Below are 23,970 nucleotides of genomic sequence, written 5' to 3'. Positions count from 1 at the left end.
GTGCCTGCCAGAGCATCCATGTGATTGGTCCTGTTCCCCCATAAATAGTGGGGCTGTGACCGGGGCAGCAGGTACTGAGTGGGGGGCTATTGCTCTTTCAGGGGCCGGTGACCTTCGAGGAGGTGGCTGTGTATTTCACCAGGGAAGAGTGGGCTCTGCTGGACCCCGCTCAGAAAGCCCTCTACCGAGACGTCATGCAGGAGACCTATGAGACTGTGACCTCGCTGGGTAAGGATTCCTGTCCCCTCCGTTCTTACCAGGGGAAATGCAGAGTTCAGGTTCACATCACCCCCACAATGCAACCTTAACTCTGCCCTGTTTCAGCATCACCCCGACATGCCAGGGACACACACACCGGCCCTCTGCCCTCCCCGGCTACACAACACTGCGGGAACGGAGCCCAGGAACTGTATAGCACAAATTCTAACGTCTTCTCTTTGCTAAGGCAAAACTTGGGTTTAGGTCCGGCATAGCAACAGAATCTGCCCGCACCTGGCGAGCCCTCAAACACTGAGCCTACTCCGTACAAACCGTCTCAGACTTGCAAAATGTTACCAGCCCTTTACCCTCTCCCTGAGATTCCTTCTGAGTCGTTGCCTTCACTTGCCCCTCACTGAGCCCTGGAGACCACTGGCATGTCTGCCACCAGAGTGCTGACGATCCCCGTGGCTAAAACACGTCCTGGTGCGCTGTCATTGACACAACCTACAACACTGAGCGCTGAAATGGGGCAGGCTCGGTCCCTCGGGGTTCACCTCTCCGCATACCCCAGACACAGCTCTGCCAAGCGGCTCCAGCTACTCCCTCCACCGTTCAGCGACACTTAACTTTTTTTCATGACTGCTTCCCCAAAGAGACTCTGTATGGGCCGTGTACGAGCTGAGATAAATGCCAAGGGACTGACATGGTTCAGGGACAGTTGGAACCAAAGTTTCAGTCCCAGGTATGTGCAGGACTATTGTTATAAAATCAAGGAACCCCCTCGATCAAATAACCCCAAATATGGACACTTAACCCCTCCCCACACCCACATGAAAAGCAGCTAAATTCAAGACTTTCCAAGTAAGTGTGTGTATCTTAGAGAAATTAGGTTCAGTAATGCCGAACCTTATCTCCAGTAGAGCTGGCCTGCCGCTGTATTAACTTCCCAGAGGTGGGGAGGGTGTGACAGCCAGGTGGGCCCACCTGCTGCCAGGAAACCGTGTGAGGTTCCTCTCCAGGAGTCCTTGGGGAGAAGTTTCAGAGTAGCAGCCGTGTTAGTCTGTATTCGCAAAAAGAAAAGGATGCATCCGATGAAGGGAGCTGTAGCTCACAAAAGCTTATGCTCAAATAAATTGGTTAGTCTCTAAGGTGCCACAAGTCCTCCTGTTCTTCTTGGGGAGAAGGGAGGGGGGAAGATGATGGGGAGCTGGTGCTCGCGGGGTGTCCCAAAGCAGGGAGGGCTGAGAGCAGTGGGAGGAAGGGGAAGGGCTGTGTGGAAGATTAGGACGAGAGGGAATCAGGGAGGGTTGGGTACCGTGGGAGGGGGTCAGGGATAGGAACTCCTGGGAACTGGCAGTGTGATGGGCTGGGGGAGTGGGCAGACCGGGAATGGAGAGAAAGGGGATGGAGGACCCAGCAGTGGTGATGTTGAAGGGGGAAGGATTGGGTAGGAGATCTGGGTTACCTGCATGTGGGGAGCAATGGGGAGAGGAAAGGTGGTTGGTCTAGGGAGCAGGGAGGATTTGATGTGAGTGGGAAGGACAGGTTTCAGAGCAGAGATTTGGGGCACTCCATTAAATCTGCTTTTGCCAGACTCTTTAATGCCTTGTCCCTAGGCACAGCTCAGAACCCGCCCTCCATCCCCATCTTCCTTGGCCTGTCAGCCGCTTTTGACACCACAAACTATGGTCTTCTTCCTGCCTTCCTTTGTCCTCTCCTTGTTCTTCTCTGTAATGCTTCTTGAGGTTCTCCAAGCCTTGAGCCCACGGAGCATCCCTCTGGAGCAACCAGCCCCTCTTCCACTCGCCCCTCACGGCGTTAACAGGCTCGCTGCTCCCCCAGAAGCAGTGCACCCCAGCTTACCAGTTACACCTCAGATGGCGGTGCCGCTGAACGCCCGACACCTCGACGTGCTTAGAGTGAAAACAAGTAACCGTTTATTTAACGAAGGGCAGAGATTCAACTAACATCCAGTGGAAACATGGGGAACGGGTGTGGTTATAGATAAAATCAAGTCAGAACCTGCATTCTAGAACCTAGACTTACAGAACAAGATACTTTCCTGTCTTGTGGAGCATTGCTTATCCGAATATCCCTCTCACAGGGCTTTGCAACAAGACTGGCTGTGAACCCCTCCCTCCCGCCCCATTCATAAGACAAGCATGCTATTGGCTTTGTGTAGGATCCATGCACCCCCAGATACACCATTGTCTTCGCATGTAAACAGGATTCCCTCCTGTGGGTTACTTCTGCCTGTGAATTTCCTGCCTTGAAGATTTTGCCGTCTCTTGATTAATATTGGGCTCAGCATGCAAACAGCTGTCCCCTGTGAACAATACTCTACAAACATGGCCAGACAGAGAGATAAGCATCTGTTACCTCCTGCCTGAAAGGAACACATCCAAGTCTGGTCACACTGTACAGTCCATAATTTCCACTGTGGATACTACCAGCCATACGAACATTTCACAATGCCTTACAGAGCAATGTTCACCCAAAGGCCTTCCAGCATTTTATAGCCAGGCTTGTCTGACCTTCCATTCACGAGACGAGTCACGCTTTGGAAGATGCACAGTGGACCCAAAACTATACCCTGGCAATCCATTGTCTTTACTCATAAACTGGATCCCGCTGTTTATTTTCCTCTGTAAATTTCCTCTGTTTCACAATCTCTTCATTAGCAGGAGGCTTGGTGTACAGCGACCCATCGTCAAACACAGTGCCCAAGACACAAATGACCAGAAAGAGAGCGATACGGTCGGTTACCTCCTGTTGGAAAGGAACCTGTTTGAGGCATGCCACCTCCTGGTGACCTCGTTTCACTTCAGGGCTTTAAGAACGTAACTTCCAGTCTTGATACACTTAACTTCTCCAGTATTATCCTTCCACGCATTTTGGAAGGATGATAACGACCAGCGGGCTACTTGTCTCTGGAGAGACCTTGCACTCCGTCCTTTGGTGAACAATCTGTGTATAGCTGACCCACAGGATCCCTGCAAAACCCTAGACACTCCCTCTGCCTGTTGGCATCAAGAGATCCCTGGGTCACATCCTCCTACCTCTCTCGTCTTTCCTTTAGCATGTCTTTTGGAGGGATCTCCTTTCCCCCTCCAACTTCCTATGGGGAATCCAAAGGACTCTGTCTTTGGTCCCCTTCTCCTCTTTCTCTGTACCTTATCTCTGGGAATCTCATCTACAAACACAAATTCGGCTACTGTCTCTATGCTGGCGACTCACAGATCTACCGCTCTACTACAGACCCGTCTCCTTCTGTCCAAACTAAAATCTCAGCCTGTCTCTCTGACATCTACTTATGGATGTCTAGCCATCAGCTCAAGCTTAACAGCTACAATGGCTAAAACAGAGCTCCTAATATTTCCCCCAAGCCAAGCCAACGAGCACCACCATACAGGCTTGCGTGACAGGCAGGAAGCTGGGCATCATCTTGGACACGGACCCCACTGTAGGTTCTCGGGCCATGCCTACAGCTTGCTGCATAACTTCCCCGAGATACAGCCTCTCCTATCTGTCCACCCCGCTCAAGCTCTTGTCCAGGCTCTCATCTCAATTACTGACACAGCCTTTCCTCTGACCTGGACAAATGCAGCCTCGCCTTGCTCATATCTGTCCAGGAGTAAACACCCGCAGAGCCACCTCGTTATCAAAGCTCCAATTTCAGAGGACGAAAGAACTGGGCATGTTTCGTCTTAGGAAAAGAAGATGGAGGGGGGACCTCAGACAAGTTTTTATTGGGTGACCCCTGGCTCTTGTGTTATGAGAAGGAGGAAATAACACTTCCTTAGACTATTCTCAGTGGTAGCGGATGACGGGACAAGGAGTAATGGTCTCAAGTTGCAGTGGGGGAGGTTTAGGTTGGATATTAGGAAAAGCTTTTTCACGAGGAGGGTGGTGAAACACTGGAATGCGTTACCTAGGGAGGTGGTGGAATCTCCTTCCTTAGAAGTTTTTAAGGTCAGGCTTGACAAAGCCCTGGCTGGGACGCTTTAGTTGGGGATTGGTCCTGCTTTGAGCAGGGGGTTGGACTAGATGACCTCCTGAGGTCCCTGCCCACCCTGATATTCTATGATTCTATGATTCTTATTTACTTTCTCCACACCGGTCATGACTTTTTTTACCTTAATCATATCCCCTCCCCTTAGTCGTCTCTTTTCCAAGCTGAAAAGTCCCAGTCTTATTAATCGCCCCCCATACAGAAGCCATTCCAGACCCCTCATCATTTTGACAGGTTTCAGAGTAGCAGCCGTGTCAGTCTGTATTCGCAAAAAGAACAGGAGGATTTGTGGCACCTTAGAGACTAACAAATTTATTTGAGCATAAGCTTTCGTGACCTACAGCTCGCTTCATCGGATGCAAGGTAGCCCTTTTCAGAACCTTTTCCAAGTCCAACAGATCTCCAGGCAGTATTCAAGGTGTGGGCACACCATGGATTGATAAAGAGGCAACATGATATTTTCTGTCTTATTATCTATCCATTTCCTAATGATGGGGATAGATAATAAGACAGAAAATATCATATTGCCTCAGTTCTGAGACGGTATTGAGTAATCAACGATGGGTCAGCGCTGGCCAAACGCCTCCCTGCTGGGGAGTAAAGGTGTCAGGAACTAACTTCTCTCCAAGGATAGCTCCCGAGGACAGCTCCAAAGTACACGCTATTATCTAGATCTTGTTATAACTAACTTCTATAAAACCCATAGGTCATAATGACACCTACTGGATCATCACTTTTCTTGACTTGCAATACATTTCTAACATTAAAGGTGTCTAGACTCAAGGTGTTTTCATCCACTTACCTTCTTTTAGTCTGTTATTTACTTTTCTTTCCCTTCCTCCCATTCTGATTAGCAGACACTGTAGCTCGTTCCTCCCACTGTAGCATGGGAGGTTTAGGTTGGACATTAGGAAAAACTATTCAACTGTAAGGAGACATAACTACTGGGATAGTTTACCAAGGGATGCTGTGAAGTGCCCATCATTGGAGGTTTTTAAGAATGGGTTGGACAAACACCTGTCAGGGATGGTCTAGATATACTTGGTCCTGATTCTAGGCAGGGGGTGGATTAGATAACCTCTTGTGGTCCTTTCTAGCTCTACATTTTATGATTCTCTGCTTTCAGCAGTGGGCTGGACTAGATGACCTCCCAAGGTCTCTTGCAACCCTAATCTTCTATGTTTCTATAATTCCTAAATTTTAACAAACTAATAGGACTTAAAAAGCAAAAGGTTTGTCTTAGCAAAAGCTGCAGTTAGTTTCCCAGGCTGGGCTTCCTCCCAGTCTGGGACACCTCCCCATTAGTTCAGTGTCTGTAGGTGTTCATTGTTGTCATGAGCCAAGAGATGGGAGGTGGAGAGAGGTGGTTTGAAGGTCACTGTCTCTCATTCTTACATCCCACTCCCCTCTTTGAAGATTACCCATCGCTGGGGTGCAGACAAGCAGCCTCTCATGTACGTGCGTTTGAAACATCTCTGAGATGAAAAGTAAATTTCTTATTTACACCTTCTTTCCTGCTAGCTGTTAAGCAGATGATGGCTGTTTAATACCTTGCTGGTGTGCCAGTGTGTCTGTCTCTGAGAAACTGCCTGCGGGTGTTACCCAGAATTACAACATGTTTCAGTAACAAGCATACAGTAAAATCTCATCACTTTACACTTAGTGTTGTTACATACATCTTAATGGGACAATGATGTTCAGCAGATTATGAGTTTTCAGGTGATACCTCAGAAGGCATACTTTGTACAAAATATATCATAACCTTATAAAAGTTGGGGAACATGGGGTAGAGAGTGCCACAGGCCCATTGGGAGAGTAGTTGAGACCCAGGAAATGTGGGGGAACTGGTAGAGTGTAGGGCTGCAGGCCATAGGAGGAGAAGAGAAAACACAAGGAGGTGCTGCTGGGGTCCTGGGAGCTGGGGAGTGCAGAGGGTGTCATAATGGGTGACAGAGCTAGCTGCACCTCAGTTCCCTTCCTGTACTCTCTGAATTGACCCCCATCCCCACCCCTCAGGTGTCAGGCCTCCTGCCTTTCCCTCTCCTGGAGTGAAATTCTTCAATTCTCCTGCTCCTAGACTGGGCCCCGGGTACAATAGTCTGAGGGTTGACTGTGCTTACCAGCAGGTCAGGCGGAGCGTAGGCAGCTTGGGAACCAGTTGGAAAGTGGGGGGGAATAGCCATGGGTCCCAGACCTCCAGGGCTCAGAGGAAGGAGAGGTCATGAGAGGCAGCCTCACAGGTAAGGAATCATTCGACTAACTCAAAACACTGTCAGTGCCTGAAGGAAGCCGCTGAGGTTCCCTAGGAAGACTTTGTGAGCACGCCAGTTTCAGGATTGTCCCCAGGGGATGCCATAACCTCACGGCAGATATTACTCATGGCTTCTTACCCATCCTGATGCTAGGATGGGAGGTGGAGGCAGAATTGATCCCCCCCCCTCTCCCTTATTGGGAAGAACTTGGGGAAATTCAGTTCCTGATTGTGTGTGTGTGTGCGCATGCCTCTCTCTCTCTCGCTCTCTCGTTATTATTTAGATTTGCTCTTCCCTTTTCTGTTCCTACGCCTGAAGCTTTGCTCTTCCTATCCCAGCAGGCGGTGGGATGGCGTGTGGGAACAAAGAGCAGAATCCTGAGCCGGAAGACATCGAGGAAATGGAACCGCCTGGGGCATTGTTACAAAGATCTCAAGGGAATTTGTCCATGAGTCGGGAGCAGGGAAAAGCCTGGCAGAGTCAGCACAGGCCAGAGAAGCAGCAGGAAAACCAGCAAGGGGAGGAAGTGGGTAAAACTATTGATTGTCAGGGAACTCACAAGCACCTCAAGGAAACCAGAGCCCAGGAGAGAATCCCCATGAGAGAAAGAAACAACATTTGCCCTGAGTGTGGGAAAAACTTCAGTAGACAGTCACACCTTATTCGTCATCAGAGGATCCACACAGGAGAGAAGCCCTACGAATGTGGTGAGTGCGGGAAAACCTTCGCTTTGAGCTCAAACCTTATTAAACACCAGAGAACCCACACGGGTGAGAGACCCTATAAATGCTGTGAGTGCGGGAAAGGCTTTAGCCACAGCTCACACCTCATTAGACATCAGAGGATTCACACAGGGGAGAGACCGTACCAATGCTGTGAGTGCGGGAAAACCTTCAGTTACCGCTCAGACCTTATTACGCATCAGAGAATCCACACCGGGGAGAGGCCCTATGAGTGCTGTGAGTGCGGGAAAACCTTCAGTTACCGTTCAGCCTTTATTAGACATCAGAGGATCCACACAGGAGAGAGGCCCTATGAATGCTGTGAGTGCGGGAAAAACTTCATTGACAGCTCATCCCTTATGAAGCATCAGAGAATTCACACGGGAGAGAGACCCTATGAATGCTGTGAGTGCGGGAAAAACTTCATTGACAGCTCATCCCTTATGAAACATCAGAGAATTCACACGGGAGAGAGACCTTATGAATGCTGTGAGTGCGGGAAAAGCTTCACTCAGAGCTCAACCCTTACGAGTCATCAGAGGACCCACAAGGGATAGAGACCCTACAGATGCTCTGAGTCTGGGAAAACGTTCCATCAGAGCTTAGCCCTTATTTATCTCTGAGAATCCACAAGGGAGATAAACACCATAAAACCTTGTCTAGGGTTGACAAAAGATTTTATTTTCTTTAATACTTTTGCTAATGCCCTCACAGTAAATTTTGAGGCTATTTCTACCATTTGCATCAGTGTTGTTTCTCCAGTCCTCCAGGTGAGTTGCGCACTCATGCCTTTTGCAGCCTGCTCTTCTCCGGGGTGAATCCGATGGTCCTGTCTATCAACTCCTTATCAGGTGCCCCAGAGGGAATGAACCGAACAGGGAATCACCAAGTGATCCACCCCTGTCGCCCATTCCCAGCTTCCGGCAAACAGAGGCTAGGGACACCATCCCTGCCCATCCTGGCTAATAGCCATTGAGGGACCTATTCCCCCTAAACTTATCTAGTTCTTTTTTGAACACTGTTATACTCTTGGCCTTCACAACATCCTCTGGCAAGGAGTTCCCCAGGTTGACTGTGCCTTGTGTGAAGAAATACTTCCCTGTGTTTGTTTTAAACCTGGGTAACCCCTGCTTCTTGTGTTATGAGAAGAAGTAAATAAAATTTCCTTATTTACTTTCTCCACACCTATCATGGTTTTATAGACCTCTATCATATCCCCCCCTTAGTCATCTCTTTTTCAAGCTGAAAAGTCCCCGTCTTGTTAATCTCTCCTCATATGGAAGCCGTTCCAGACCCCTAATCAGTTTTGTTGCCCTTTTCTGAACCTTTTCCAATTCTAATATATCTTTTTTTGAGATGGGGCGACCACATCTGCATGGATTTATATAGAGGCAATCTGATATTTTCTGTCTTATTTTCTATCCCTTTCTTAATGATTCCCAACATTCTGTTCGCTTTTTTGACGGCCGCTGCACATTGAGTGGATGTTTGCAGAGAACTATCCACAGTGTCTCCAAGATCTCTCTTTTGAGTGGTAACAGCTAATGCAGACCCCATCATTTTATATCGAGAGTTGGGATTCTGTTTTCCAATGTGCATCTGTTTTTTGTCTTTCATTTTTTAACTGGGGATGTCCTGCCCTTTTTATTACATTCAGTGCTTGTCTAGATCAGAAGTAAAATCCACATAGGGAAGGTGCGAGGTAGAATAGTTCCCCAAATCTAAATAGCTTTAAAAATCTGCCCCCTGAAATCACTGAATGTGTTAAAAGTCTGTTGATTAATGCCTCAATAACATCTGTGTGGAAGTTGGAGAGGGAAGCAGAAGGATTAGCCACACAGTGGTAACGTCTAAGGGGGTAGATTTTAATTGGTTTTAAGGTTGTATCTTAAACCAGAACTGTCATTTGGTTTCAGGATTGACATATTCGCTGGTTCAGTGTGGATTCTCAATGGACGGTCGTGTCGCTGGGTTACTATTTGGGGATTTATCATAGAATCATAGAATATCCGGGTTGGAGGGGACCTCAGGAGGTCACCTAGTCCAACCCCCTGCTCAAAGCAGGACCAATCCCCAACTAAATCATCCCAGCCAGGGCTTGGTCAAGCCTGACCTTAAAAACTTCTAAGGAAGGAGATTCCACCACCTCCCTAGGTAACGCATTCCAGTGCTTCACCACCCTCCTAGTGACAAAGTTTTTCCTAATATCCAACCTAGACCTCCCCCACTGCAACTTGCAAAGTAGAACAGTTCATTATCTGTTGTATTAATCTGATGATTTGACTACATTGATGACTTGATTCCAAAGCAATATCGTTGTTAACACATTGACTTACTGATCTGGCCTTAGCTTGATAGCTCTGTGTTCAACCCATAGTTAGTTTAGTCACGTTGATAGTACTTTGACATTAGTGTTGTGTGTTCTTGCTTTTATTGGTTTGCTCGTTTTAATAAAATGTGTAAAAGGGAGGTCAACTCATCTTTCGATCAGCAACATGGACCAGAACCGTAGAAAATCCTGGGGGGAGAGCAGCTGGTCCAACTTAGGGCCTAATCATCTCCCTCTGAATCAACCCTTTGGTTCTCAGATGAGAACAGCTGAGGGGGGGCACCACAAGGGAAAATGAGCCCCCCCCCCCCCCCGGCAGGCTTTTGGGAAGAGGAAAAGGGGGGCAGTGTGGCAGGGTGAAGCGGAGGCAGAGGGGTGGGGGCATCTCTCTGAGTAGGTGTGTGTATGTGGGGGTGCCTCACTCTGCAATCGCTGTCATAGCCAGGATCAACCTGTGACGCTATCTGGCTTGCCCTGGGCTTGTGCCTGGTCAGGCCCAGCTCAGATGGTGGGCTCTGGTTTGAAGGGTGGTAAAGGCAGGTGAAGAATTTGTCCTTTTCAGTCACTTTGGTGCTGGCAGAGTAAATGTACGTGTGTTAACAGGCCATATTGGGACATGGCTCTAAGAGGCAGAGTTAAGGTTGTGTGGGCAACCTTAACAGTGCATTTTCTGGTTTGCAGATGTTGGAGTTTTGCTGAAGTTGAGGTTCTGCAAGGGGATGGTATCCCAGCAGGCAACCTTAATTCTGCATTAATGAAGAGTTTTGCCCTTTCATTAACATAAGGAGTGGAGGCCCTGGCTGCCCACTAGTTATTAACCATCTTGCTAGGGTGACTCCTGGGTAAAACTCTTAGAAAGAAAACAATGGAAACACACATCAGCCAGGACTCCTTTAAGCCAGTCAAATGCAAGGGAAGGGGATATGAAAAAGTGCACAAGAAGCCTTCTTCTGTCTGAAGTTGTTCTTGGGATTCTTTAACAATACACCCCATAGCCTGTCTCTCATGCATTCTGCCCGTTGCTGAAATCTCGCAGGGATTTTAACTCCATACCCCACGGGCTCCACGGCCTTCTCATTATCTCCAAACTGTCAAAAGCTAACGGGCGGGTTGCCAACACTTTGGAGGACAGAGCTAAAATTCAGAGGGATCTTGATAAATTGGAGGACGAGGCTATAGGCCACCCGATAAAATTCAACAAGGACAAATGTCCGGTGCCCACACTTAGGGAAGAAAAACCAAATGCACAAATACAGAATGGGGGACAACTGGCTTGGCAGCAGGACCGCTGAGATGGATCTGGGACTGCAAAACTCCAGGAGCAATTTCCAGCGTGCGGGTGGGTGAGAGGAGCCCCAATGGACTGCCCCCCGCCTCTAGTTTCCTCATTCAACAGTTGATCCACCATTCCCCAGGCGCAGAACTGGGACTCACCCTCAGGGCAGCTCCCCATTACCCCGGCCACTCAGGTGGTGCGCCGAGCTCCAGATTTGTCAGCTGCAGCACGGCCCCCGTCTCGGGGTAGCCAGGTCCACGAGGTGCTGTGTCCGTGTCACGTTTCCTGCTGGAAGCCGGAGTTTGAATCCCACGCTGCAGAGAGATGCTCCGAGGGAAAGAGTCTCCATGTACCGTAACAGAGTCAAATGTTTAATGAGGGGGCACATTCGGCTCGCCATTCACAGACGGTTTTTGGCTATCGAGGTTCCTGCCCGCTCAGCTCGTTAACCGGGAGCAATTTGAGGCAGGGGGTGGTTCCCTCTGAATTTCCTCTGGCGAAATATTTCCAAGTGAGGTCCTGTAGAGACGCCTGGAGCTGCGCGAACAAAGCGAACATTGGAGGGCGTCTCCCGTGAACTGCCCAGCCAGAGACGCCGCCAGACGTGGAAAAGTGAAAAGAACCAGTGAAAAGCGAAAGAGCAGGGGGCTTTGCCCGCTCTGTCGGGACGCGAAGCGAGTGGCTAGTCAATGTTTTCCAGCTGTAAAAACGTGCCAGGGCCAGGGAAATAGTTCAGCCCTGGTCTATCTACTGGCCCAGCCTCGGCTCCTGGGCCTCGCCCAAGGAATTAGCATTTCTGGGCAATTTGAATAGAAATGAGTAAAACGAAATGGGCCCATGACGGCACCAGCCCCTAAGGAAAGAAACAACCCAGTTCTTCCGCGGGCGTCGACAAAGTGAGTTCTCGCGAGGGCTGGTGCAAAACGAGGACGACCCACCGTCAATGGTTGTGACGCTGGGTTTGTGGGTTCTTCACCCTCATGACAATGATTTCACCCCCAAGTTAGCGCAGGCCGCTTCCCCGGTGCGGGTCCAGCCTGTTTCTCGTGGCGACGGGGGGCTTCCACCGTGAGCCCCGCACGGGCTCCACCCCAGCGCCCGCCCTGGCCGCTCCTTGGCCCGGAGCCCGCTCGGTGGGTCACCCCCAATCCCGTGTCTCCGTTACGGCGTTGGCTTTGCCCAGTGGGAGCGGGGTATTCTCTAGCCAGATGCTCCTTGGGGTGGCAGGCCTGTGCGGGGAGCGCTGGGTGGGATACGTGGCTCCGGTCTGGGGGTGTCTCTCGGGCAGGCGAATTCTCCTCCGGTCCTCGCCGATACGACACCCTGGAGGCACTAGCCTATGTGAGTAGCGAAGGCGGGGAGGGGTTGGACCGGTACAGCTTCCTCCTAGATGCATGTTGACCTCTGGGAACCGTTCCCCCCACCCACCCCCACCCCCAATCTTTCCCTCCCCCAAACTCCCCCCTGCCACCCAACCTTCCCCCCCAACCTCCCCCTGCCCCCAACCTTACCCCCAAGCTCACCCTTTCATCTGACTCCCCAAACCTTCCCCCCAAACTCATCTCTGACCCCCCAAATCTCCGCCAACCCACCATGATCTCCCCCAAACTCCCCTCCAAATCTTCCCCTCCCCCCAAACAGCCCTGCCGGTGCCCCTCACTCCCAACCCCCAGCCCCTGAACCTTCCCCCTAAACTCTCCCCTGCCCCCAACCTTCCCCCCAAACTCATCTCTGACCCCCCAAATCTCCCCCAACCCACCATGACCTCCCCCAAACTCCCCTCCAAATCTTCCCCTCCCCCCAAGCTCCTCCAGCCCCCGAACCTTCCCCCCAAACTCTCCCCTGCCCCCAAGCCTTTCCCGCAAACTCACCCCTGATCTGACCCCCCAAACCTTCCCCCCAAATCTCCCCCAACCCACCCTGACCTCCCCCAAATTCCCCTCTAAATCTTCCACTCCCCACAGCCCCCGAACCCTCTCCCCAAACTCTCCCCTGCCCGCAGCCTTCCCCCCAAGCTCACTCCGATCTGACCCCCCCAAATCTTCCCCCCAAACTCTCCCCAGCCCCCAAACTTCCCCCCAAACTCATCTCTGACCCCCCAAATCTCCCTCAACCCACCCTGACCTCCCCCAAACTCCCCTCCAAATCTTCCCCTCCCCCCAAACACCCCCAGCCCCTGAACCTTCCCCCCCAAACTCACCTCTGGCCCCCACTTCTGCTTCTGTTCAATAGAGAGTCCTGCTTGTACTTCTTACCCCGTTTCCCAGGTGGGGGGGGCCGGTCTGTGGGGTGGGGTGGAAGACCCCCCCTGGAGAATTGGGGGAGGGTGAATCTGGGGGGACAGGTCTCGCATGGTGCTGGCAAATAGATCTTGTGGCTTTTCGTTCTTTATTTCGTTCTTTGTCCTTCGTTCTGCCGTGCGGGGGCCCAATTCTCATGCGGTCCCCACCCATTCTGTCCAGGGGAACGGGGCGCAGTACGAAGAAATCACGTTGGAACGGGTGAGACTCCCCGTTCCTGTCTCTTTCTTGGGGGTCAATTTCAGTGTAATGCACCCCCAAGTCAGACGCCTCATTCCCCCGCCCCCAGCTCGGCCAGCGCCCCTCACTCCCGACCCGCAGCCCCTGCCAGCCCAGCCCGGCCCCCCCCAGCTCTGCCGGTGCCCCTCACTCCCGACCCGCAGCCCCCTGCCAGCCCAGCCCTGCCCCCCAGCCCTGCCGGTGCCCCTCACTCCCGACCCGCAGCCCCCTGCTAGCCGAGCCCTGCCCCCCCAGCTCTGCCGGTGCCCCTCACTCCCAACCCGCAGCCCCTGCCAGCCCAGCCCCGCCCCCCACAGCTCTGCCGGTGCCCCTCACTCCCGACCCGCAGCCCCCTGCTAGCCGAGCCCTGCCCCCCCAGCCCTGCCGGTGCCCCTCACTCCCGACCTGCAGCCCCTGCCAGCCCAGCCCCGCCCCCCACAGCTCTGCCGGTGCCCCTCACTCCCGACCTGCAGCCCCCTGCTAGCCCAGCCTGTGCCCCTCACTCCCGACCCGCAGCCCCCTGCTAGCCCAGCCCTGCCCCCCCAGCCCTGCCGGTGCCCCTCACTCCCGACCTGCAGCCCCTGCCAGCCCAGCCCCGCCCCCCACAGCTCTGCCGGTGCCCCTCACTCCCGACCTGCAGCCCCCTGCTAGCCCAGCCTGTGCCCCTCACTCCCGACCCGCAGCCCCCTGCTACCCCAGCCCTGCCCCCCCCAGCCCTGCCGGTGCCCCTCACTCCCGACCTGCAGCCCCCTGCTAGCCCAGCCCTGCCGGTGCCCCTCACTCCCGACCCGCAGCCCCTGCTACCCCAGCCCTGCCCCCCCAAGCCCTGCCGGTGCCCCTCACTCCCGACCTAGAGCCCCCTGCTAGCCCAGCCCTGGGCGCCCCCCAGCCCTGTCGGTGCCCCTCACTCCCGACCCGCAGCCCCCTGCCAGCCCGGCCCTGCCCCCCCCAGCCCTGCCGGTGCCCCTCACTCCCGACCCGCAGCCCCTGCTACCCCAGCCCTGCCCCCACAGCCCTGCCAGTGCCCCTCACTCCCGACCCGCAGCCCCCTGCTAGCCCGGCCCTGCCCCCCCAGCTCTGCCGGTGCCCCTCACTCCCGACCCGCAGCCCCTGCTACCCCAGCCCTGCCCCCCGCAGCCCTGCCGGTGCCCCACACTCCCGACCTAGAGCCCCCTGCTAGCCCAGCCCTGGGCGCCCCCCAGCCCTGTCGGTGCCCCTCACTCCCGACCCGCAGCCCCCTGCCAGCACAGCCCTGCCCCCCAACCCTGCCCCCCCAGCCCTGCCGGTGCCCCTCACTCCCGACCCGCAGCCCCTTCTAGCCCGGCCCTGCCCCCCCAGCCCTGCCGGTGCCCCTCACTCCCGACCCGCAGCCCCCTGCCAGCCCGGCCCTGCCCCCCCAGCCCTGCCGGTGCCCCTCACTCCCGACCCGCAGCCCCCTGCTAGCCCAGCCCTGGGCCCCCCAGCCCTGCCGGTGCCCCTCACTCCCGACCTGCAGCCCCCTGATAGCACAGCCCTGGGCCCCCATAAGCCCTGTCGGTGCCCCTCACTCCCGACCCGCAGCCCCCTGCCAGCCCAGCCCTGCCCCCCCAGCTCTGCCGGTGCCCCTCACTCCCGACCCGCAGCCCCCTGCCAGCCCAGCCCTGCCCCCCAGCCCTGCCGGTGCCCCTCACTCCCGACCCGCAGCCCCTGACAGCCCTGCCCTGCCCCCCCAGCTCTGCCGGTGCCCCTCACTCCCGACCCGCAGCCCCCTGCCAGCCCAGCCCAGCCCTGCCCCCCCCAGCCCTACCGGTGCCCCTGACTCCCGACCCGCAGCCCCCTGCCAGCCCTGCCCCGCCCCCCAGCTCTGCTGGTGCCCCTCACTCCTGACCCGCAGCCCCCTGCTAGCCCAGCCCTGGGGCCCCCCCCAGCCCTGCCGGTGCCCCTCACTCCCGACCCGCAGCCCCCTGCCAGCCCAGCCCCGCCCCCCACAGCCCTGCCGGTGCCCCTCACTCCCGACCCGCAGCCCCCTGCTAGCCCAGCCCTGCCCCCCCCCGCAGCCCTGACGGTGCCCCTCACTCCCGACCCGCAGCCCCCTGCTAGCCCAGCCCTGCCCCCCCGCAGCCCTGACGGTGCCCCTCACTCCCGACCCGCAGCCCCCTGCCAGCCCAGCCCCGCCCCCCACAGCCCTGCCGGTGCCCCTCACTCCCGACCCACAGCCCCGGCTAGCCCAGGCCTGCCCCCTCCAGCCCTGCCGGTGCCCCTCACTCCCGACCCGCAGCCCCTGCGAGCCCGGCCCTGCCCCCCCCAGCTCTGCCGGTGCCCCCCACTCCCGACCCACAGCCCCCCGCCAGCCCAGCCCTGCCCCCCCGCAGCCCTGCCGGTGCCCCTCACTCCCGACACGCAGCCCCCTGCCAGCCCGGCCCTGCCCCCCAGCTCTGCCGGTGCCCCTCACTCCCGACCCACAGCCCCCGCCAGCCCAGCCCTGCCCCCCCCGCAGCCCTGCCGGTGCCCCTCACTCCCGACACGCAGCCCCCTGCCAGCCCGGCCCTGCCCCCCAGCTCTGCCGGTGCCCCTCACTCCCGACCCACAGCCCCCGCCAGCCCAGCCCTGCCCCCCCGCAGCCCTGCCGGTGCCCCTCACTCCCGACACGCAGCCCCCTGCTAGCCCAGCCCTGCCCCCCCCAGCCCTGCCGGTGCCCCTCACCCCCGACCCGCAGCCCCCTTCCAGCCCAGCCCTGGGCGCCCCCCAGCCCTGTCGGTGCCCCTCACTCCCGACCCGCAGCCCCTGCCAGCCCAGCCCGGCCCCCCCCAGCTCTGCCGGTGCCCCTTACTCCCGACCCACAGCCCCCTGCTAGCCCGGCCCTGCCCCCCCACAGCTCTGCCGGTGCCCCTTACTCCCGACCCACAGCCCCCTGCTAGCCCAGCCCGGCCCCCATCCCTGCCAGTGCCCCTCACTCCCGACCCGCAGCCCCTGCCAGCCCGGCCCTGCCCCCCCCAGCCCTGCCGGTGCCCCTCACTCCCGACCCGCAGCCCCTGCTACCCCAGCCCTGCCCCCACAGCCCTGCCAGTGCCCCTCACTCCCGACCCGCAGCCCCCTGCTAGCCCGGCCCTGCCCCCCCAGCTCTGCCGGTGCCCCTCACTCCCGACCCGCAGCCCCTGCTACCCCAGCCCTGCCCCCCCAAGCCCTGCCGGTGCCCCTCACTCCCGACCTAGAGCCCCCTGCTAGCCCAGCCCTGGGCGCCCCCCAGCCCTGTCGGTGCCCCTCACTCCCGACCCGCAGCCCCCTGCCAGCACAGCCCTGCCCCCCAACCCTGCCCCCCCAGCCCTGCCGGTGCCCCTCACTCCCGACCCGCAGCCCCTTCTAGCCCGGCCCTGCCCCCCCAGCCCTGCCGGTGCCCCTCACTCCCGACCCGCAGCCCCCTGCCAGCCCGGCCCTGCCCCCCCAGCCCTGCCGGTGCCCCTCACTCCCGACCCGCAGCCCCCTGCCGGCCCTGCCCTGGGCCCCCCAGCCCTGCCGGTGCCCCTCACTCCCGACCCGCAGCCCCCTGCCAGCCCGGCCCTGCCCCCCCAGCCCTGCCGGTGCCCCTCACTCCCGACCCGCAGCCCCCTGCTAGCCCAGCCCTGGGCCCCCCAGCCCTGCCGGTGCCCCTCACTCCCGACCCGCAGCCCCCTGCCAGCCCAGCCCTGCCCCCCCAGCCCTGCCGGTGCCCCTCACTCCCGACCCGCAGCCCCCTGCTAGCCCAGCCCTGCCCCCCCAGTCCTGCCGGTGCCCCTCACTCCCGACCCGCAGCCCCCTGCCAGCCCTGCCCTGCCCCCCCAGCTCTGCCGGTGCCCCTGACTCCCGACCCGCAGCCCCCTGCCAGCCCAGCCCAGCCCTGCCCCCCCCAGCCCTGCCGGTGCCCCTGACTCCCGACCCGCAGCCCCCTGCCAGCCCTGCCCCGCCCCCCAGCTCTGCCGGTGCCCCTCACTCCCGACCCGCAGCCCCCTGCCAGCCCAGCCCCGCCCCCCACAGCCCTGCCGGTGCCCCTCACTCCCGACCCACAGCCCCGGCTAGCCCAGGCCTGCCCCCCCCAGCCCTGCCGGTGCCCCTCACTCCCGACCCGCAGCCCCTGCGAGCCCGGCCCTGCCCCCCCCAGCTCTGCCGGTGCCCCTCACTCCCGACCCACAGCCCCCTGCCAGCCCGGCCCTGCCCCCCCCCCGTCGGTGCCCCTCACTCCCGACACGCAGCCCCCTGCCAGCCCGGCCCTGCCCCCCCAGCTCTGCCGGTGCCCCTCACTCCCGACCCGCAGCCCCCTGCTAGCCCAGCCCTGCCCCCCCCAGCCCTGCCGGTGCCCCTCACCCCCGACCCGCAGCCCCCTTCCAGCCCAGCCCTGGGCCCCCCCCAGCCCTGTCGGTGCCCCTCACTCCCGACCCGCAGCCCCCTGCCAGCACAGCCCTGCCCCCCAACCCTGCCCCCCCAGCCCTGCCGGTGCCCCTCACTCCCGACCCGCAGCCCCTTCTAGCCCGGCCCTGCCCCCCCAGCCCTGCCGGTGCCCCTCACTCCCGACCCGCAGCCCCCTGCCAGCCCGGCCCTGCCCCCCCAGCCCTGCCGGTGCCCCTCACTCCCGACCCGCAGCCCCTGCCAGCCCAGCCCCGCCCCCCCAGCTCTGCCGGTGCCCCTCACTCCCGACCCGCAGCCCCTGCCAGCCCAGCCCCGCCCCCCCCAGCTCTGCCGGTGCCCCTCACTCCCGACCCGCAGCCCCTGCCAGCCCAGCCCTGCCCCCCCCCAGCTCTGCCGGTGCCCCTCACTCCCGACACGCAGCCCCCTGCCAGCCCGGCCCTGCCCCCCAGCTCTGCCGGTGCCCCTCACTCCCGACCCGCAGCCCCCTGCCAGCCCCGCCCTGCCCCCCCAGCCCTGCCGGTGCCCCTCACTCCCGACCCACAGCCCCTGCCAGCCCGGCCCTGCCCCACCCAGCCCTGCCGGTGCCCCTCACTCCCGACCCACAGCCCCTGCCAGCCCGGCCCTGCCCCCGCCCAGCCCTGCCGGTGCCCCTCACTCCCGACCCGCAGCCCCCTGCCAGCCCAGCCCTCGGCGCCCCCCAGCCCTGCCGGTGCCCCTCACTCCCGACCCGCAGCCCCTGCCCCCCCAGCCCTGGGCCCCCCAGCTCTGCCGATGCCCCTCACTCCCGACCCGCAGCCCCCTGCCAGCCCAGCCCTGCCCCCCCAGCCCTGCCGGTGCCCCTCACTCCCGACCCGCAACCCCCTGCCAGCCCGGCCCTGCCCCCCAGCTCCACCGGTGCCCCTCACTCCCGACCCGCAGCCCCCTGCCAGCCCAGCCCTGCCCCCCAACCCTGCCGGTGCCCCTCCCTCCCGACCCGCAGCCCCACGCTAGCCCAGCCCCGCCCCCCCAGCTCTGCCGGTGCCCCTCACTGCCGACCCGCAGCCCCTCCCAGCCCAGCCCTGGGCGCCCCCCAGCCCTGTCGGTGCCCCTCACTCCCAACCCGCAGCCCCCTGCCAGCCCAGCCCTGCCCCCCAACCCTGCCCCCCCAGCCCTGCCGGTGCCCCTCACTCCCGACCCGCAGCCCCTTCTAGCCCGGCCCTGCCCCCCCAGCCCTGCCGGGGCCCCTCACTCCCGACCCGCAGCCCCTGCCAGCCCAGCCCTGGGCCCCCCAGCCCTGCCGGTGCCCCTCACTCCCGACCCGCAGCCCCTGCTAGCCCAGCCCTGCCCCCCCAGCCCTGCCGGTGCCCCTCACTCCCGACCCACAGCCCCTGCCAGCCCAGCCCTGCCCCCCCAGCTCTGCCGGTGCCCCTCACTCCCGACCCGCAGCCCCTGCCAGCCCAGCCCTGCCCCCCCAGCCCTGCCGGTGCCCCTCACTCCCGACCCGCAGCCCCCTGCCAGCGCAGCCCTGCCCCCCCCCAGCCCTGCCGGTGCCCCTCACTCCCGACCCGCAGGCCCCTGCCAGCCCAGCCCTGCCCCCCCAGCCCTCCCGGTGCCCCTCACTCCCGACCCGCAGCCCCTGCTAGCCCAGCCCTGCCCCCCCCAGCTCTGCCGGTGCCCCTCACTCCCGACCCGCAGCCCCCTGCTAGCCCAGCCCTGCCCCCCCAGCCCTGCCGGTGCCCCTCACTCCCGACCCGCAGCCCCCTGCTAGCCCAGCCCTGCCCCCCCCAGCCCTGCCGGTGCCCCTCACTCCCGACCCACAGCCCCTGATAGCCCAGCCCTGCCCCCCCGCAGCCCTGCCGGTGCCCCTCACTCCCGACCCGCAGCCCCCTGGCAGCCCAGCCCTGCCCCCTCAGCCCTGCCAGTGCCCCTCACTCCCGACCCACAGCCCCCTGCCAGCCCAGCCCTGCCCCCCCAGCTCTGCCGGTGCCCCTCACCCCTGACCCGCAGCCCCCTGCCAGCACAGCCCTGCCCCCCAACCCTGCCCCCCCAGCCCTGCCGGTGCCCCTCACTCCCGACCCGCAGCCCCTGCCAGCCCAGCCCTGGGCCCCCCAGCCCTGCCGGTGCCCCTCACTCCCGACCCGCAGCCCCTTCTAGCCCGGCCCTGCCCCCCCAGCCCTGCCGGTGCCCCTCACTCCCGACCCGCAGCCCCCTGCCAGCCCAGCCCTGGGCCCCCCAGCCCTGCCGGTGCCCCTCACTCCCGACCCGCAGCCCCTGCCAGCCCAGCCCTGCCCCCCCAGCCCTGCCGGTGCCCCTCACTTCCGACCCGCAGCCCCTGCTAGCCCAGCCCCGCCCCCCCCAGCCCTGCCGGGGCCCCTCACTCCCGACCCGCAGCCCCCTGGTAGCCCGGCCCTGCCCCCCCAGCCCTGCCGGTGCCCCTCACTCCCGACCCGCAGCCCCCTGCTAGCCCAGCCCTGCCCCCCCAGCTCTGCCGGTGCCCCTCACTCCCGACCCGCAGCCCCCTGCCAGCCCAGCCCTGCCCCCCCCAGCTCTGCCGGGGCCCCTCACTCCTGACCCGCAGCCCCCTGCCAGCCCAGCCCTGCCCCCCCCAGCTCTGCCGGGGCCCCTCACTCCTGACCCGCAGCCCCCTGCCAGCCCAGCCCTGCCCCCCCAGCTCTGCCGGGGCCCCTCACTCCCGACCCGCAGCCCCCTGCTAGCCCAGCCCTGCCCCCCCAGCCCTGCCGGTGCCCCTCACTCCCGACCCGCAGCCCCTGCCAGCCCTGCCCTCCCCCCACAGCTCTGCCGGTGCCCCTCACTCCTGACCCGCAGCCCCCTGCCAGCCCAGCCCTGCCCCCCGCAGCTCTGCCGGTGCCCCTCACTCCCGACCCGCAGCCCCCTGCCAGCCCAGCCCCGCCCCCACCAGCCCTGCCGGTGCCCCTCACTCCCGACCCGCAGCCCCCTGCCAGCCCAGCCCCGCCCCCACCAGCTCTGCCGGTGCCCCTCACTCCCGACCCGCAGCCCCTGCTAGCCCAGCCCTGCCCTCCCAGCTCTGCCGGTGCCCCTCACTCCCGACCCGCAGCCCCCTGCCAGCCCGGCCCTGCCCCCCATCCCTGCCGGTGCCCCTCACTCCCGACCCGCAGCCCCTGCTAGCCCAGCCCTGCCCCCCCAGCTCTGCCGGTGCCCCTCACTCCCGATCCCCAGCCCCCTGCCAGCCCAGCCCCGCCCCCACCAGCCCTGCCGGGGCCCCTCACTCCCGACCCGCAGCCCCCTGCCAGCCCAGCCCTGCCCCCCCAGCCCTCCCGGTGCCCCTCACTCCCGACCCGCAGCCCCCTGCTAGCCCAGCCCCGCCCCCCCAGCCCTGCCGGTGCCCCTCACTCCCGATCCCCAGCCCCCTGCCAGCCCAGCCCTGCCCCCCAGCCCTGCCGGTGCCCCTCACTCCCGACCCGCAGCCCCTGCTACCCCAGCCCTGCCCCCCCAAGCCCTGCCGGTGCCCCTCACTCCCGACCCGCAGCCCCCTGCCAGCCCAGTCCTGCCCCCCCAGCACTGCCGGTGCCCCTCAATCCCGACCCACAGCCCCTGCTAGCCCAGCCCTGCCCCCCAACCCTGCCCCCCCAGCCCTGCCGGTGCCCCTCACTCCCGACCCGCAACCCCCTGCCCCCCAGCCCTGCCCCCCAGCCCTGCCGGTGCCCCTCACTCCCGACCCGCAGCCCCTGCCAGCCCAGCCCTGCCCCCCCAGCTCTGCCGGTGCCCCTCACTCCCGACCCGCAGCCCCCTGCCAGCCCAGCCCTGCCCCCCCAGCTCTGCCGGTGCCCCTCACTCCCGACCCGCAGCCCCCTGCTAGCCCAGCCCTGCCCCCCGCCAGCCCCGCCGGTGCCCCTAACTCCCGACCCGCAGTCCCTCCCCCCCAAGACGTGGTGTTGGGGGGCTGAATGAGTCTGGAGTCCCCGCTCCTCTGCTCTGGGTTCCCCGAGTCTCTTTAGAAATCGAGGGCTTTCTCTGCACTCGGCTCAGGCGAGACAATCCAGGCCGTGATCCCGACTGATCCGGGTCCCTTGGTTCGCTGGGTGCAAGCAAACAGAAGGTGTTTTCATGGAGCTAAAGGGAAATGGATACATGCCGGAGCAAGGACTGTCGGCCCTGCTGAAGGACGGGGGATGCTATGCCGGGAAGCAGGGACTGAAAAAGATTTGGGGGGTCCTGGTGAATAATCAGCCAGATGCCATGCCTGCCCAATGCCATGGCGTTTAGCAATATTGAAGGGTGTGGGGAGCCAGACGGGCCCAGGTAGCAAGCCGGTGCCTGTGCGGGTAATTTAAACCATCCAACACCTGGGCCTGCCAAGGCTGGCCTGTGTTTTGAGTCTCCGAAGCAGGGATCCAGCAGGCTCGCTCGCGAGGATTGTAGGGGCCTGTCCCTGGACCGAAGATGGGCCTATGGGAAGGAGACGAAAATCATCCGATGAGGGTGGGATTCGAACCCACGCGTGCAGAGCACAATGGATTAGCAGTCCATCGCCTTAACCACTCGGCCACCTCATCGGAGCCATGCACCCACCTCCTGGCCTGCGCCTCTCGCCCTCGCTGCTGCAGCTCTGCTAGGGTGACCAGCTGTCCCGATTTTCTAGGGACAGTCCCGATTTTTGGGTCTTTTTTCTTATATCGGCTCCTATTACCCCCCCCACACCCCGTGTTTGCTGTCTGGTCACCCTCGGCTCGGCCTCCACCTCAGGGTGCTTCTCTGGTTCCCTCTCGTGCGGCTCTGCGCCCCGCACAGTGTCCAGCGGCTTTTTGGGAGAAGCAGGAAATGCGGGCGGGGCTGTCGTTGACCTGAAGGAGGGAGGCGGTTGTTGGGGAGAGAAGCATGAAAGTGGCCGACAAATATGACACCAGAGAGAACCAGCCCGTTGCTTTGGCTACTTGGGCACCTTGCTCATGGGTTTGCTGTCATTGAATTGTTGCCGTGGCCTCTGCGGCCCGTAACATTTCCCCAGCTCCTTGGCTGGCTGAGGCCGGGGAGGGTTTGGCTTTTTGTAAAACTGTCTCCGTGTGACTGTAAAGTGAAAGGAAGAAAACTCCCAAATCCCTCCTGGCGCGGGGAGCCAGGTTTGCTGCTCGTGGTCTGGATTTCACAGATTTCCAAGTCTGGGAATGTCCAAGAACAACATTTCTAATGGGAAGGTGGAGGCAGAGTGGTTAAACTGGAGATGTCCAGACCTCCCTTGGGGTCAGGATTGGCAATTAATAATATTTTGCAGATCATCTTGGAAATTTGCCTTTAGTGAGAAGGTTTGTCTCTGTTCTTATGTCATAATACGGTGTTATTTAGAGGAATCCATAATTAATTTTAAAGTAAATAACTCATCTCTAAACTTTATTTAATCATAACAATAGCGTTGCCTTTATTTCCCTTCCCGATGCAACAGTGGACTGAATTTTGTGGCTGTCTGGAAAGGGCACGGAGATTAAATCTGGGGAATTCAGGCTCTGTATGTGTGCGTCGATGTTTTACTCTCACAGTTCCCTGCACACACTGAAAGAGACAGATCTAAGGGCTGGTCTCCACCGGGAACTCGCACTGGCAAAGCTGTGTCTCTTGCGGGGTGTGAAAAAGCCACACCCCTGAGCAACGTAGTTAAACTGACCTAAGCCCTGGTGTAGACAGCGCTAGGTGGATGGAAGAATTCCTCTGGTAACCCCACGGGGAAGTGAATTAACTAGAGGGACAGGATCACTCCTCCCGTCCCCGCAGTGAGTGGCGACGGGGACGTGCTGTGATGTTTTAAGTGTAGACAGCCCAAGACTCAGGCCCGGCCCGGCGCGGGTTGGCCTGAGGGATGCTCAGGCAGTAAAACTGCAGGCCGCCCGACGCGTGGCTCTGTTCTCACCGCATGCTCCTCGCCCGTTCTTTGCTCAGACCAGCTTCCCCGGCACCCTCACGGCTGGGCGGGTGTGCGAGGGGGTCCGGGGCTGACCAGCAGGCCTTCCTGCCGGTCTCCTCCTGGCTGGAGCGTGAGGAGCGTGTGTCTGTGGTTCATGCCATGGCTGTAGATTCATCCCCCCCCTTGGCCATTCAGACTCGTGTCGTATCATAGAAGGGGGGGAAGGAGAGAGAAACGTCCCAGAGGGAGGTGGCCCCTCCCTGCACATACACACGCTAGTGTCACCCCAGCAGGGGCAATTCTTCCTTGGCATAGTCTGCCCCCTGCACGGCCCTGCCCAGGGCAGGATTGTCGGAGGGCCCAGCCCCATCAGTGGCTGCCATCGGAGCTGGGGGGTGCCGAGCCGCTCCGGGGGAGCCCCAGCAGGTCTTTGCACGTTGTTCCCT

The 23,970-nt window shown here is 60.9% G+C and overlaps 4 protein-coding genes and 1 non-coding gene across 6 annotated transcripts in view; 2 read left to right on the top strand and 3 right to left on the bottom strand.

Annotated features, from left to right (window-relative positions):
- LOC102934530 (zinc finger protein OZF) overlaps positions 1–23,970 on the top strand; it is a 1,287,564-nt gene that overhangs the window by 400,300 nt on the left and 863,294 nt on the right.
- The window catches only part of LOC102930400 (zinc finger protein 501), a 1,110,025-nt gene that overhangs the window by 372,417 nt on the left and 713,638 nt on the right, over positions 1–23,970 (bottom strand). The window lies entirely within an intron of this gene.
- LOC102937091 (zinc finger protein 135) overlaps positions 1–23,970 on the bottom strand; it is a 426,373-nt gene that overhangs the window by 306,532 nt on the left and 95,871 nt on the right. The gene's annotated exons all lie outside the window — the stretch shown is intronic.
- LOC122463951 (zinc finger protein 239-like) lies at positions 54–8,106 on the top strand. The gene is made up of 2 exons (XM_043537533.1): positions 54–228; positions 6,804–8,106. Exons 1-2 carry the CDS (start codon positions 195–197, stop codon positions 7,742–7,744), a joined length of 975 nt encoding a protein of 324 aa, XP_043393468.1. The 5' UTR covers positions 54–194; the 3' UTR covers positions 7,745–8,106.
- On the bottom strand, positions 22,103–22,184 carry TRNAS-GCU. The gene has a single exon. It is a non-coding gene; the product is annotated as a tRNA-Ser (tRNA).

Source organism: Chelonia mydas, chromosome 28 (genome assembly GCF_015237465.2).
Source record: "Chelonia mydas isolate rCheMyd1 chromosome 28, rCheMyd1.pri.v2, whole genome shotgun sequence".
NCBI classification, from domain to species: domain Eukaryota; kingdom Metazoa; phylum Chordata; order Testudines; family Cheloniidae; genus Chelonia; species Chelonia mydas.
Note: the sequence above shows the minus strand (reverse complement) of the source record. Positions and strands in the feature narration are given on the sequence as shown.

Coding starts and splice junctions, on each gene's coding strand:
- LOC122463951 (XM_043537533.1), top strand. CDS start 195: ATGCAGGAGACCTATGAGACTGTGACCTCGCTGG. Junction 229..6,803: donor TGAGACTGTGACCTCGCTGG/GTAAGGATTCCT, acceptor TTCCTATCCCAG/CAGGCGGTGGGATGGCGTGT.